This window comes from Stigmatopora argus, chromosome 15 (assembly GCF_051989625.1).
Source record: "Stigmatopora argus isolate UIUO_Sarg chromosome 15, RoL_Sarg_1.0, whole genome shotgun sequence".
Lineage (NCBI taxonomy): Eukaryota > Metazoa > Chordata > Actinopteri > Syngnathiformes > Syngnathidae > Stigmatopora > Stigmatopora argus.
The window spans coordinates 11,143,079-11,157,907 of record NC_135401.1 but is presented as its reverse complement, the minus strand read 5'-3'; the positions used below and the strand labels follow the sequence as shown (position 1 = coordinate 11,157,907).

General features: G+C 39.7%; 3 protein-coding genes across 7 annotated transcripts in view; 2 read left to right on the top strand and 1 right to left on the bottom strand.

The window, feature by feature from the left end:
• Nucleotides 1-1,019: 1,019 nt before the first annotated feature.
• LOC144090156 (uncharacterized) lies at nucleotides 1,020-3,759 on the top strand. Its single transcript, XM_077621483.1, has 6 exons — nucleotides 1,020-1,182; nucleotides 1,280-1,396; nucleotides 2,374-2,625; nucleotides 2,735-2,898; nucleotides 3,001-3,137; nucleotides 3,502-3,759. The coding sequence occupies exons 1-6, from the start codon at nucleotides 1,092-1,094 to the stop codon at nucleotides 3,641-3,643; spliced, it is 903 nt and encodes a 300-aa protein (XP_077477609.1). The 5' UTR covers nucleotides 1,020-1,091; the 3' UTR covers nucleotides 3,644-3,759.
• Nucleotides 3,678-8,772, bottom strand: ttc8 (tetratricopeptide repeat domain 8). Of its 2 annotated transcripts, XM_077621481.1 has the most exons (15): nucleotides 8,567-8,772; nucleotides 8,346-8,369; nucleotides 7,561-7,681; nucleotides 7,425-7,488; nucleotides 7,190-7,349; nucleotides 7,010-7,099; nucleotides 6,882-6,926; nucleotides 6,699-6,784; nucleotides 6,098-6,185; nucleotides 5,888-5,998; nucleotides 5,666-5,805; nucleotides 4,825-4,999; nucleotides 4,637-4,759; nucleotides 4,105-4,188; nucleotides 3,678-4,015 (listed from the first exon to the last, which is right to left on the bottom strand). In XM_077621481.1, the coding sequence occupies exons 1-15, from the start codon at nucleotides 8,678-8,680 to the stop codon at nucleotides 3,899-3,901; spliced, it is 1,542 nt and encodes a 513-aa protein (XP_077477607.1). In that variant the 5' UTR covers nucleotides 8,681-8,772; the 3' UTR covers nucleotides 3,678-3,898. The 2 variants fall into 2 exon arrangements, with proteins under 2 accessions (XP_077477607.1, XP_077477608.1); XM_077621482.1 differs by lacking the exon at nucleotides 8,346-8,369 and having other exon boundaries at nucleotides 8,567-8,771.
• A 1,445-nt stretch (nucleotides 8,773-10,217) lies between these two features.
• The window catches only part of eml5 (EMAP like 5), a 32,208-nt gene continuing 27,596 nt past the window's right edge, over nucleotides 10,218-14,829 (top strand). For 2 of the 4 annotated variants that reach the window (XM_077620818.1, XM_077620817.1), the window contains exon 1: nucleotides 10,221-10,750. In XM_077620818.1, coding sequence (XP_077476944.1) covers nucleotides 10,554-10,750 — 197 coding nt within the window. In that variant the 5' untranslated portion in view covers nucleotides 10,221-10,553. Of the gene's footprint in view, nucleotides 10,751-14,829 lie in introns of all 4 variants that reach the window. The other 2 variants (XM_077620819.1, XM_077620816.1) reach the window with 2 other exon arrangements.

Genomic DNA, 14,829 nt, shown 5'->3' with positions numbered 1-14,829 from the left:
CATTGTTTACTTATTTATAGTGAATTTATGTGTTTAAAAAAAATGATACGGAATGCACAGGTGGTCTGGACAGCATCCGGAATTCTTACTTAGAGCCCCAAGAAATCGTAGGATTGTCATTGGTTAGAACAGACTCGGGTTGGTTCGCGGGCCGCTTTAACGTCAACTTGATTTCACGTGGGCCGGACTATTTTAGAAATAATATTTAGATATATTTTTTTAATAAATTGATTAAAAGGACTGGATTAAAACCCCTGAATATTCAGTTTTTTTATAGATCTAAAACAATGTTTATTTTAGCTTTTTTTAAAATATATTTTTAGATTTTACAAAATGATTTTTGAACTAAAAACACAGAAAAAAAATGATTAAAAAATTACAATTATTGATTTAAAAGGGGGAAAATCAGGAAATTTAATATACATCTATAATCTTCATTTTCATTTGATCCTAAAACAGAAAGTTGGCACTCATGGTTTACTTTCCCGGGCCACACAAAATGATGCAGCGGGCAAGATTTGGCCCCCGGGCCGCCACTTTGACACATGTGGGTTAGAAGGTCCAATGGTGCAAATTGGCAACCTCGCTTCTGTCAGTCTGCCCCAGACCAACTATGGTTAAAACGGCCAGGGTAGCTTATCACCACCTTATAAGGACCGAGACAACAATGTGACATAATGCTCATAATTAGTATTCAGTTTAGACAACTTATCATCATGAAAATTATCCCAATGAACTTTGGGCATGAGTCAGAGTAGACCTTAAATTTGATGACGACCAATCCCATAAATTATTCAAATTCAAATTAGAGTCCATGTCAATTACAAATACTGACCAGATTCACACTGAATTATATAAGATGAATGTTTGAATTTGGAACCGCTTGACTGGGAGACAAACATAATGCAAGCTTTCATGATTACATCTGACTACTGATCATCAACCTGTTGGGATTTTGATTCAGTTTGAAGTTCTCCTTTCTGTGTGCCATGTCAATGTTTAACAAATGAACCTTTTTTGTTTGTAATGTTGCGGACGCGGGGCAATGTCCTCCCAAATACTCCCTACAGCTGGCTTTCATAACACTCAAAATGGAAGAGAGCGCTTATAACAAACTGATTCTTCAGGATGACTCCAGCGTGGATGAGCCGCCAGACTACTTGAACCATGAGAAACCACAAGGTAGGCTTCTGCTGAAAGATCCAAGACTTCTCTCCCATTTTATCAACATTGACTCGGTACTTAAAAATGATTTTACTGTCTTTGCTGCTCTATGGAGTCACCTTTTCGATGGTAAGGCCTGCCTCCATTTGGACCTCTCAAAGGGTGATTGAAATCACTCTGGCTACACTTGCTGCTGTCCTGCTAGCAGTGGATATTGGCTTAGGAGTCTATTGTGAGTCCCCATGCATCTATTGATTTCCAAACAAGTTGGAAGTTACCAATAAAGAGAGAGCTAAGTAAAAACAGAGCAATTAAACGCTAATCTAATCAAGATTTTGTGATCAGTACCCTGAAACGCTCAGGGATAAGTTTAATTCCTTAAATAACCATAACAAAATTATCACTTCATTTTTGTGAGTTTACAGGAAATATGTTTTTTTTCTTCTCTTTTACAATAGATCTTTAAAAGAGTATTGGTGTTTGACTGAATATATTACAATAAAATGAAAAATCTTTTTCATAGATGTTAGTTTACATGCGTAATTATGACAACAGAAAAGTTTAATTAATTCATTAGCCTAAATGGTACATTACTTGTGCATTTATCCAATTATTTCAATTAGGTTAGCACCTCTTTACCATAGTCTATTTCGCCGTTTTTCCCACTATTCATGAATACTTACATAGATATATGTTTTTAAAATTCTTGTATGCTGATGCCTTCTGGTCATCGCTGTTAAAACCTGAATTTATCCCCTGTCATCTTTTTTTTCATCCTGGTTTTACAGTACGTATGTACATTTAGGAAAATAATATCCAATATTTACAGCAAAATAAATCAGTGGATATGTTATATGTCAGGGGTGGCAAACAAGTTAGACACAAAGAGCAAAAATTTTAAATTGTGAGAGTCAAAGAGCCACACCTTACGTCAAAAGCTGCATAAATAAATCCAATCTGCCAAATTATTTTTATTATTATTTATTATTTGTTTTTAATGGGCCCTGATGAATTTGAGTGTGTTTTAAGAACCAACATAAACATGAAATGAGACAAAGAGCTATACTAAATACAAAATATGATAAGAAGCAAAGAGCCTTTCATGGTCGGGAGCCGCATGCGGCTTGAGAGCTGCGTGTTCGCCACCCGTTTTATGTGAAATGTTCGATAAATTTCCCTCTTTTGACTGCAACCCTTTGACTGCAACAGACAGCAACCTGACAGATGAGTCTCGGGCAGTGATGAGCATCAGCCGTGAAGTGGCTGCACTGAACGCTGCTTACGAGGCGGCCGCAACAAAACAAGCAGAGGCCCAAATGCGTTTGACACAAGAGAATATAAAACAGCAAGTGATCAGGTGGAAGGTGGAATACCAGGTTAAAAGAAATGGAGAATACAAATACATGGCAGACAACCTCCACAGGGATATTACCTTCTTAAAATCTCACGTGCCCGCAATAAGTACGTATATGATAAGATTTTGTCTTTTTTACATTGATCATGGACACACTACTTTGCAATTAAACATCCTGTTTTTCATCACGATATAAATGTAACTATCTTTCTGCAGAGGAGGGCTGCAGACACTGTTTACCTCGATGGACTTTAATTGATTCAGCGTGTTTCTTCCTAAGCTTTTCTGAAACATACTCTCATAGAACGTGGCAGGAAGCCAGGGAGTTTTGCAAAAAACATGACAGCGATTTGGCTGTGGTAGACAGCTTAGAGAAGCAGGTGAGACAAATCCATGCATCAAGGCGATATTTGTTCTTTCTGAGTCTAACCGAAATGTCACGTGTGTATTTTTGATTTTTTTTAAATGTCATCGCCTGTCAGCTGAAATTAAATCAACTCATAAATCTTCATCAAGACCCATCCAGACCCTTAGACAAGAATGGCTTCTGGATTGGATTGCGAGATGTGGACAGCGAAGCGGTTTGGAAGTGGCTGGACGGATCAAAACTGAATGAAGGGTAACTTTAATGCCGGACAATATGACTGTCAACTTCACAGCTCTGAGATCAAGGGTTCGATTCCAAGTCCGAACATTCCTGTGTGGGGTTTTCATGTTCTTCCCAGGCTTATGCTGGTTTTTTGGGCACTGTGGTTTCCTCCCACACCCCAAAAACATGCAGGGAAAACTCTAAATTGCCCTTAGGTATGAATGTGAGTGTGAGTGGTTGTCCGTCTGCTTGTGCCCTGCGATTGGCTGGCCACCAATTAGGGGTGTCCCCCACCTGGTGCCCATAGTTGGCTGGGATAGGCTCCAGCACCCCTCCACAACGCTTGTGAGGTACAGAAAATAAATGAATGAATGTGATATACCATTTGTTTCAGCTTCTGGAATGATGGTGAGCCCAATGATTCGGGTGATGAGGACTGTGCAGCCACTTACCCAAGAAGCAACCCTTTTAAGGGCTGGAATGATGCTCCATGCTCTTACAATCTCAAATGGATTTGCGAAATGTCTGTCCTGTAGAGCATTTTGTCACATCTGAATGCCAAAACTCAACGATCTTTACAATGAGATTTATTAAAAAACTACAAAAGACGTTTTCTGTATAAACAATAAATAAAATATTTTTCTTTTCTACATACATATTCCTTTACAGGTTACTTTACACTACACATCTTACCAGTGACTCACATCAATGTCAGTTATCCGGGTTAAACACAGAAGAATTTGGACCACATACAAAGAGATGTCATCTAAGTGAGTTAGATTTCCAAGAGTTCACAGTGCTGCAAAATGCTGCCGAAGTTGCACTAGGATCTGCTGAGTGTCCACGTGTTCGGGGAATGCGTCTTCAGACTTTTGGGCCGCAATGTAGCTGCTCTGGAGGTCTCCAATCTGGATACAAAAAGAAAATATCAACAAATGACTTGAAATTACTTAATAATTGTATAATTTCAGTAAGATGTTTGGTGGATTGTAATCACCTTTTCACAGAGGATGGACAGATTGTAGTGAGGCTCATACATGTGGGGGGACAGGGTGGCAGCTGTTTGCAGGAAAGCTTTCGACTGGATAGAAAAGGACAAAAACAATCAGTCATAGTTTGAATTTCTTAGCTGGAATGAAAACACTTGGATTTCAGACACCTCCCCAATTTTACATGAATACTATGTGAATTTATTATGTATGTTAAGCTAAAGAGCTGGAGGACCATAATATATGTGCATTTTTAATGCTGATATAAAAAAACGCACTGAAATCATTTTCTAACATTTTAAAATATTTCATCAATAAGATGAGTTGAGACGGGAATGTGTTTCCAAGTATAGTTTTTTTTTTTATTGGACTCACCTTTTCAAGTTAAATCGTTATCCAAACGGTAGGTTTTGAAATTGGTCACAGTGAGACGTGAGCGTTCATTACTGAAAAATGCCTTCTGGAGGTTCTGGACACATTTTAGCTGACAATAAACACAACTTACCTTGAGCCATCAAACGATCAAATGAAAGTGTTTACCTGTTCAACACGGCCTTTGCGCAGCTCCAACACTGCAAGGTTGTTGTAGGCCTCGGCATGGTCATTATTATAAGTCAAAGCCAGTTTAAAACACTGGTAAGCCAAAGTCATGTCACACATGCCCTGCAAATAAAGAACTTTGCGTTTACATCTTCAACACACAACATGTTTGGATTTGGCGAACTCACCACGGCAACCTGGCCGATGTTGTACCACACATCGGCCTGCTCTTCGTCGTTGGCCACCAGCGTGAGCGCTCGTTCGAAAGACGACAGCGTCATGTCATACTGCTGCGCGTAGAAGCAGCACAGGCCCAGGTTGTTGTACAGTTGGCAATTATACACCCCCATCTGGAGTAGCCGCCTAGCACACCAAAAAGTAAGTCGCCCCTATCATTCATTGGTATACGGTTGATTGGTCGCCGGTCTTTTGGTCGCCGATCTTTTGGTCGCCCGGAAGGTAAGTGATAATTACCATTTAAATTGTTGCTCAAATGCCCTAAATACAAACTGCGAATTACTATTTAGTCATACTTAATGCCCTAGTAATTATTAGGCTAAAGAAAAGCTCCAAATTTCCCGGACTTTTACTGTTTTTTCTTGGAGAACTTGTTAAGACCCTGACTGACGTCCCTTCCTACGGGGACAACTCATGTACATACAAACTCTTATACACTCACACGTCGGCTCAGTAAAACTGCTCATGGCCATTGTTGGCTTTTATTGATGCGTAGACCGTGTTGTTTTACCTTGTTTTGTCGCCGGTCTTTTGGTCGTCGGTCTTTTGGTCGTCGGTCTTTTGGTCGTCGGTCTTTTGGTCGCCGGTCTTTTGGTCACCCGTTGTCGCGGTCGGTGCGACCAAAAGACCACGACCAAAACACCGGCGACCAAAAGACCGCAACCAAAAGACCGGCGACCAAAAGACGGCGACCAAAAGACGGCGACCAAAAGACCGGCGACCAATCGACCACACACGCATTCATTACATCGCGAAATGCGCACGACTTGGTCGCGAGAGGTTTCGACCGACCTGTAGAAGCGCAGCGCAATCTCAGGTTGATCTGAGTAGAAGTGATTGCTGCCTATGCAAGCGATAGCCTCCACATGCGTGTTGTCTTGCTTCAGGACGTCTTTGTAGTACTCCGTGGCTGACACCATGTTGTTCATCTCCTGTGACAAGGCGGTCCCGGAAGGGAGAATATTACAGGCCAAGAAGATGAGCGAATCCCGGGGTAACGGCGACAAAGCTTACCTCGTATATGCGGGCAATTCCTGTCAGGAGCGTGACCTCGCCAGGAAAGTGGTCCAACCCTTGTTTGAAGAGGTTGAGGGCTGTGATCGGTTGATCCAGACGTTGATATAACTGATAGAGAAGCATGTTATTTACTGTGGTGGCTTAAATACTCATACTGTGGAGTTTTCTAATAGTGCACAGTATTTGTGTAAACATTACATCCATTACCTTAGCAAGATAAAGGTATGTGTCCACCATTTCTTGGTGGGTGAGAGCTGATCGAAACTGTTTTTCGGCCTCTCGGTACAAACCAAGTCTGCAAGGATCAGACAAATATTGAGTATTGTAGTAGGTGGTACATCAAAATGTACTTTAAAAGTTGCACATTTAGCATCAAAACAAATGTAGTAGATTCCTATGGGTGTGTACGCATCAATCCTCAGAGTATTTATGTATTTTTTGTCATAGGGATGATTAACGAAAATAGTTAGTTAGTAGTAGTTTGTTCTGTTTAATTTTTTTAAATTACTATGGCAAATCTTCAGATGAATCAACTTGATGACACCTGTGATTTAAGTCCTTACTTGTCATACCTACCATTAACTCTGTTGAACCTTTTTTCAAAATTGCATTAGAGTTAAACAAAAATGTGGTATTATAAAAATGTGTGCATTTAAATGAGAGTACTAAGAGGCAGCATTTGGAAATAAATGATTTCCGAGGAAAATAATTACTTCCAAATCTGAGATGGATTGAATATGTTTACATTATGTTCTGCTGCAAATTAGATAAATGCATTGCGTGAGTGGCATGTTTTTGGATGAATTGCCTGTAGTAGCATTTCCCGAGCTGGACTTTCCACCACCAGTCTTTGAAATGAGCCTGTTCAGTTGCTTGAGCAGCTAAATCTAGCGCCTATGAGCGAAAAAACAACAACAACAAAACATGGCATTTGCAATAGAACTAATTGAATTATTGACTGCTTCAATGGAGGGTAAAATTGCTTACTTACATTTCTTACATCATTTTCATGGTGGAAGATGTACTCAAAGAGTGTCTGAGATCAGAAATAAAGGTTACTCAAACAATTGTACTAGCTCAAAACAGGTTTTAGGCAAATATATTAAATTTATACGTTACCCGAGATAGATTAGGCTTTTGGGAATACTTTGACATATTTAGCCTTGAAAGGTTTATAAATGGTCCATCTTGACTGGTTAACATGGAAGCCTGGAGGAAGCAGTCAAAAGCAAAATTTAGAGTGTGTAAACCTGCCACATGCTACATATAGTATGACATGAGTTCTCCATGTTAACGCACTGTTCCAAGACGAATGAATCGACCCGAGGCACTGGAGACGGGCCGGGCCGTACTTGCGGTGCGCGGCGTCTTAATTGCCTGCTCCATCGTGCCAGGGCGTCCTGACTGGGTATTGGGTCTCACAAATCCTGTGATGGGACGCCCCGACTGTGTCATGGGCCTAGAATTTAGGGTTAGTGCTTGATCAAAACAAATGAAACTTTTGAGAATTATATTTAGGTTGCGTTATTTTTACCTGACAGCTTGCGTGGGACCACCTCCGTGACTTGTTCCGGGCAGTCTTAAAGATGTTCCAGGGCCTTTCGTCAGATTAGCGAAGAATATTTCACTATAAAGTTTTAACACTAAGTCACCTAAGACTCAATACGTACGTGCAACCTGAGCAATGGCGTTTTCATCCAGTATCATCTCAGCAATTCCTTCCTGATCAACTTCAATTTCATCAAGGTAGACCATCTCAGTAAGTGCCCGAGTTTTTAAGCTCCAGGCAGCCTAAAATGACGAATACAAAACACATGAATACCACTTTTTAGCTACTGTTGTCACAAGACTAACATTTTCAATTCGATATTAATACCTAAAAAAATACTCAATACCATCTATGATACTACGTGAATTAAAAAAGAAATAAATTAAATGCTACTTTTGGCGGCCCGATGATCGAGTGGTTAGTACGGCGGCCTCACTGTTCTGAGATCGAGGGTTCGATCCCAGACGGATTCGGACCTTTCTGTGTGGAGTTTGCATGTTTTCCCCAGACTTGTGTGGGTTTTCTCCGGGTACTCCAAATGAATGAATGAGTGAATAAATGCTACTCTTTTTCAAATAAACTCTTAGTGCCAATAACGGTGATTGAAATATAATCGTGTGTCGCTTAAAAATGAAATAATAGACGTCCAATCCAGTTGAAGCTGGGTGGCTTGGACGTCTGGTGCTGTCAATCAAACCCAATGAGTTAAAAAGAAAAATGTCAAAATATAATCCATTACCATTACTTTCAAGAGTAAAGCAATATCAAATGTACTCCATGGTAAGCTATTTCTGGTAACCTGTTGTAGTAAAAATAAAATACTTTTTCAATACTTTTTATAATCCTACAACAAACAATGAGTAGTGCAGAGATAGAAAAAAAAGATTAGGTAGAGACAGTTGTTACCTCAGAAACAGACAAGTCTGAGTCCTAAGAGAGCATGCCAAAGAAGTGAAAAGAGTATTGATGACAACAGACATAAATAAACAGTAAAGTGGAAATGCGAGCAAATAAGGTGAAACAATGTGATGAGCAGTATTCCAAACAACATGTCGTCTAATAAGAAGAGTCATATTTGCAGAAGCGAGCTAGCAAGCTGTGCTAGCACGCTAAAAGCAACAAATTACCTGATCAAACGGGCTATCTGATAAAATTTTGGAGCAAATTTCCGAACATTGTTGCAGTTTCCGCCTCCTGAAGTAACTCCAGGCAAGAAACAACGGGTCCATCGTCACCTCCATTGCGTCGGTCGCTCAAATGTGGAAATCAGTGGTGGGTTTTGAAGCGAGAAGATTATGGTGATCCGAAGCTACCTCGGTTGCTAAGAGACGACAGACGAGGGCGGGGTTTCGTGACGTAATTTCCGGCAAGAATAGCGATATGCTTTTGGAAAATGTTTTTTCCCCTCATTTTTTAATTGAAAGATATAAAAATATACAAATTATAAAGACAAAACAGAAAATAACAAAGGGGAAGAAAACACAAAGCCTGGTATCACAACTAAAGCTATACAATATTAATGACATGAAATGACAGTTTCAAAGTTTTACCAGGTTTCTTATTCTTAGACGGAGAAAGTGAGAAAAAATCAATTGAATTTCTTTCATTAAAGGACAAAATATAGGGTCGCTTTGGCAAATTTACATTTGTGAATATAGAACTTTGAAAGAAAAATAATTTCCAGTATAATAGTAAAGTTTTCCTATATGTACATCTATTCCTAATGTTTCTTTTGCTCATCTAAATTTCTGAAGGGTAGAAAAAAAAGATTTTGGACATATATTATTGATAATATGTTTTCAGTTCACCTTAAAATAATTTAGTTTAGTTGAAATGTGCTGTAATTTTGTTTATGACGATAAAACTGTTTGGAAATGCATGGTTATTTAAATTTGGTCACATATTTACATTTAATCAGATAATGTTGATTTGCCATTAACTTTATTTCATCAGGTTTGTTTTCAGATTTGTCTTGCTTAAAGCCTTGTTAAACAATTGCTTGGTACTATCATGCTAAGTGAAAAAGGCTTCTACGTACTTGCTTTTTGTTCATCCATCCATCCATTTTCAACACTGCTAATTGCCCCTATGTATGAGTGTGAGCGTGAATGGTTGCCCTTGTCCTTGTGCCCTGCGATTGGCTGGCCACCAATTCAGGGTGTCCCCCCGCCTGGTGTCCATAGTCAGCTGGGATAGGCTCCAGCACCCCCCTGTGACCCTTGTGAGGATAAGCGGTTCAGAAAATGAGAGAATCAAAATTTCTGTCATTCTAAATGTGGGAAGATGCAAAAAAAATGGGGGAATTATATATGGGAAAAGCCCTGGTGTCCTGGGTTCAAATCCAGGTCGGTCCACCTGTGTGGAGTTTGCATGTTGTCCCCGGGCCTGCGTGGGTTTCCTCCGGGTACTCTGACTCCCCCCCCCCCATTCCCAAAACATGCATGGTAGGCTGTTTGGACACTTTGGTATGGGTGTGAGTGTGCATGGTTGTCCGTCTCCTTGCGCCCTGTGATCGGCCAGCCACCGATTCAGGGTGTCCCCCGCCTCTGGCCCGGAGTCAGCTGTAATTGGTTCCAACACCCCCCGCGACCCTAGTGAGGATAAAGCTGTTCAGAAAACGAGATGAGATATAGGTATACAATATCGGAAACTGAAAGGAACTTCAGTCATTCCTTGTCTTTCTTTCTTTATTTATTTTCCAGCGTGAAATCATTAGCAGACTATGATTGGACAAGAGACTTGCTTATTTTCCATATGGGCGGAGCCTATGGAATAACAGCGCAGCTCCATCTTTGTTGGAAGGATTTGACAGGAGCTTTGACCTGCGTGCAAGAGGAGGACGGCGACACGGAGCTGAGCAAATATGAGCCCGCTCCCGGCAATCGGGCTTCCCGAACTGCTTCTCCAATAGCCCAAGAGTCTTCCCCGCCGGCCGAAGGATTATTACTTCACAACAACCTCCCCAAAAATGCCACCTTGTTATGCCCCGGACTGGTGAGGACGGCGGGGAGCTGATGGGACCCACGAGTTAAGATTAAATCCTCCTCGTCGGCGAATGCCACTGTTTGAGATACACTTGGTGAAAGAGAGCGTGAGACACACGGAAGTGAGGACATGGCTGACAGGACTGCTCCCAACTGCCACCTGAGACTGGAGTGGGTCTATGGGTACCGGGGACACCAGTGCCGCAACAACCTCTACTACACCGCCGCCAAGGAGATCGTCTACTTCGTGGCCGGTGTGGGCGTGGTTTATAACACCCGAGAGCACAAGCAGAAATTCTACCTGGGTCACAATGACGACATCATCAGGTACAGTGCGATTTGCAGGACGCTTGCTTTTTTTTTGGCTTCAACCTGGTCTAATATGAGATGTTGGAGTCACTGTGGGGGGCACTTTTAGGTGCGCCCAGTCGTGACTGGGTAGGGGTCTCCATTGTTTTTTTTTTTTGCTCAAGGACACTTCAGCACCGCACCTTTCACAATCATCTGTCGCCATCCTTTTGGATGATTCCATCAAGTTGAATATGATCCATACTGGTCGATTCATTTAGGGAGTGGAGAACATCTACTGTGTATTTATATCACTGTGAATATATTTCATACATGGGTAATGTTTCATGTGGAAGCACAGTGGTTTTTACTTCTTTATGAAGTAGACACATCCAAATTGTTGATCTAAGCACCTCTAGATTAGCCCAATGTTTTTTTTATACCTGTACAGGGCACTCATTGTTTGCCATTGACGGTGCAAGATGTCCAACCCATTTTGACTGGGAGGGGCGACTGAATGATCTTTTATTCGCCCCTCATAAAAATGGATTGCATTAAAAGAAGAGCATTCACGACCAGTCCTTCCAGTTTAAATAAATTGGACATCTATCAATGTCAATGGCATCCAATGAGTTAAATACTGTAGAAATGGAAAATTAAATTAGTGTTACTTAAGGCCCAAATCAGAGAATATTTATTCATTTATTTATAACTATAACCAATTAAATTTAGAATTCATAGTTACACAGAAATGTAATACTATATATATAATGATTCAAATTATAAATATTCCTTTATAAACAATACAAATAATTGTAATTGGTTTTTGACGACAAAAAATAGTCATTCGCAAAAGGCTATGGGTCTCGAGTGTCAACCTTTTGAATAATTTTCAATTTTAATAACCACGGTTATTGGAAGGGTTAATATTTGATAGACATTTATCTGAGGTCAAAGGACTGCTGTGGGTGCATTTTTTTTAATTTGAATTGTGTGTGATACAACAAGTGACCAATATGAGACATTACGCTTGTTTTTCTAAGTGTAACTTGCAATTGGTTGGTGGATGTCCAGGGTGTGGCTACTCGATGATGCAGTGGTTCTTCCATCTGACTTCGCTGTGGTTCGATTCCTACTCGGTAGGGCTGTGATTCTGAGCATGTGTGGTTGCTGCCGGTAGTTGGCTGGAATAGCAATAAACACTGAGCCATTGTGTCATTATTTTTCCACACATTTACTCTCGAAAGAATGTATAAAACCTGAAATGGCCTAACGAGGATAAAGGCTTGTATTCGTTACATAGAAAGACCCATTGAGACAACAGTTTTTTAATCAAATAAAAACAATACTGTATTACCCCATTGATGACGGTCAGCACATTCTTAGCACTTCACACCACAATAACATGTGTCCAACGCTCCAGTGCCCGTGTTGACGTGCGCGTGTGTTGACCTGGAGATAACTAGCCTTATATACTGTACCCTGTCATTGCTCAGCTGGGCTTCTGTTCCATTATTCATTGGACTATAGTGATACCAAACGCTCCCCACCTTGTGGGCGAGGCAAATCACATGGGTGTCACTTGACTGCAATGTGTGAATTTGCAGTAACATGGAGGCAAGAGGCAAACAATACGGACTTAAAAAAATTGCATCGAATTCATGAGCCTTTAAAATGTAATGTATAATTCCATTCGATTAAGTGGAAAAACCTAAAGAAACTTTGCCACAATGAAAAGAGTTGTTTTTAAATACATTAGTAATGTGTTTGTTAGTTAATTACCAATAATAGCAAACACTGAGAACATCTATTTACAGCAGTACTGAAATTATTTGAAATTCCAACCTGAAAGGTTTTTTTTGCCATCACTTTAATTATCCTATTTTTAATGTCTTATTGTTGTTTAATAGTTTTTCAGACTAAAATGGACTGCCTGAAACACCACTTGGTGACTCAGTTTGGCTCAGCAAATTCTCACCAACTAACTACATATGTAAAATGCTTAAGCGTCTTCATTTGCAGGGAGTGCTAGAGCGTATCCCATCCAACTATGGGCACCCTGTTTTGTACCCTGTGCTAGATGATCTCCAAATTGTGAATTCAAATGCATTGTTTTCTTTTGAATAAAATGTAGAATGTCGGGAAGAATTATAATATTCTTCAGCTGACAATTGATTCTCACATTTCAACGTGGCCTTCTTTGAACATTAGAACGAAGCACTGCCTGTACATCTTTATGGTCTGGCAGATTCTTCCAAATCCCATCTTTCTTATGTTATTCTTGTTTGGCACATTTCCCAGCTGAAAGCACATCTTAATTTTCTGGCCTAAATCAACACGGAAACTCTGCTTTAGATTAGTAAATCGCAAATTTCTTCAACAAAGCGTCACATTAACACACGCAAGTGTGCCTATTTCGTCTAATCTCACGTTTCTATTTTTAGTTTTAAGTACCTAGTGCATGGGCAGGTGTCTCAGATAAAGTTTGGTGGGGAACTGGATTAAAAATCCCATACTATATACTCGCAGAAATTCTTTAATCCTGTCCTCCTTTTAAAAGACAAGATGGCGAAAAACGACAAAGCCAACCACTGATATAAATTGTTACCACCGTACATAGTTTGCTTTCATTTGTGCTTGGAGTCACAGATTGTAATTGTGACAGACTCGATCAATAAATCGGAATACACGACTCGGTGCAGGATTGCGCCGTATGTCTTTCATGCTGTTGCTTTGCTTTCTCTGCTGACAGAATCACTTTTCTGCGCACTTTAACTATGGCTATTATACTGCATGTCTTATGGATGCATTATTTAGCAAGTGTTGCATTTGTAAAGCGCTGCATAAAACAGCCCATTTAATCAAGAGGACCGTGGCACTATGCCACAAGCTAAATTGTTCGTTTCAATGTTAACGCCTTACCGAGAGAAGGGAAACGAAACAAGAGCTTTTGCTGTGTCTAACACCTCAGAAATTTTTGGTCTTCAAGCTGTTACATGGATAAATAGGAAGGGAGGACACGAGTAGTCCCTTCGGTGGGAGGGAGTGCATTTACGTATGATTAAAACTCGTGTTATTTTAATTTTGGCCCTAAATTACATATAGATTTCTAAATTTGTGGACTCATCAATTCACTATCAAGATGATGGCTGGCCTTTTAACTTGTCAGATTTTAAAAATCTTTTCCCCTTAATAAATTATAACTCTCAACATCAAATATTTTATAACAATACAATAAAGGCAAAATTTACTATTTTTCATTTGGTTTATACCAGGGGTGTCAAACTCGGGTTGGTTCGTGGGCCGCATTAACGTCAACACCATTTCATGTGGGCTGGACCATTTTAGATCTAATATTTAGATATTTTTTTAAAATTGGATTAAAAGAACTGGATCAAAAGCCCCAAATAGTCAGTTTTTATAGATCTAAAGCAATATTTATTTGAGCTTTTTTTTCTTAGTAATGGAACATTTCTTTTAATCATGTTTTTCATTTTAAATGGAAACAATATATTTTTTAATTATGTTCAATATTGAAATAGAAAACGGAAAATATCTATACATTTATTTTTAGATCTTACAAAATGCGCTTTGAACTAAAAACACAAAACAAATAAAATTGGATTGAAAATATTGCAATGATTGATTTTAAAAAGGTGAAAATCAGGAAATGTAATGTACATCTATAACCATTTGAATTTGATCCCAAAACAGAAAGTCGGCACTCATGATTTACTTTCTCGGACCGCACAAAATGATGTGGTGGGCCAGATTTGGCCCCCGGGCCGCCACTTTGACACCTGTCGTTTATACAGTGTATTTGATTAATCGCTAACTAGCAAGCACGTAGGTATCTCCCGCTGTGGAGATTAGTAATTCTCCTGAAATGAGAATGAAGGTAAAACTAGTATATTGTTCTGTGTCTTCAGGAAAGAAAAGTCAGATAAAATTAGATTTATTGTTGTTTCATGCTAGACTCTTCAGGTAAGATGCACACCTTTCTTGTATTCTCCTGCATCTCAAAGCATTCCAATTATTTTTCTCCTTGTCTGAATGTTATTTTTAGCAGCCTCGCTCCGATTATATAATTTTTGAAGAAGTGAGCTACACCAGGTGGG

What these genes read in the sequence shown, in the direction of transcription:
- LOC144090156 (XM_077621483.1), top strand. Translation starts at nt 1,092, where the DNA reads ATGGAAGAGAGCGCTTATAACAAACTGATTCTTCAGGATGACTCCAGC. An exon ending in TAGACAGCTTAGAGAAGCAG is followed by an intron (nt 2,899 to 3,000) that starts GTGAGACAAATC and finishes ATCGCCTGTCAG; the next exon opens with CTGAAATTAAATCAACTCAT. An exon ending in GGATCAAAACTGAATGAAGG is followed by an intron (nt 3,138 to 3,501) that starts GTAACTTTAATG and finishes CATTTGTTTCAG; the next exon opens with CTTCTGGAATGATGGTGAGC.
- ttc8 (XM_077621481.1), bottom strand. Translation starts at nt 8,680, where the DNA reads ATGGAGGTGACGATGGACCCGTTGTTTCTTGCCTGGAGTTACTTCAGG. An exon ending in CATACCTTTATCTTGCTAAG is followed by an intron (nt 5,999 to 6,097) that starts GTAATGGATGTA and finishes CTTCTCTATCAG; the next exon opens with TTATATCAACGTCTGGATCA. An exon ending in ACATCGGCCAGGTTGCCGTG is followed by an intron (nt 4,760 to 4,824) that starts GTGAGTTCGCCA and finishes CTTTATTTGCAG; the next exon opens with GGCATGTGTGACATGACTTT.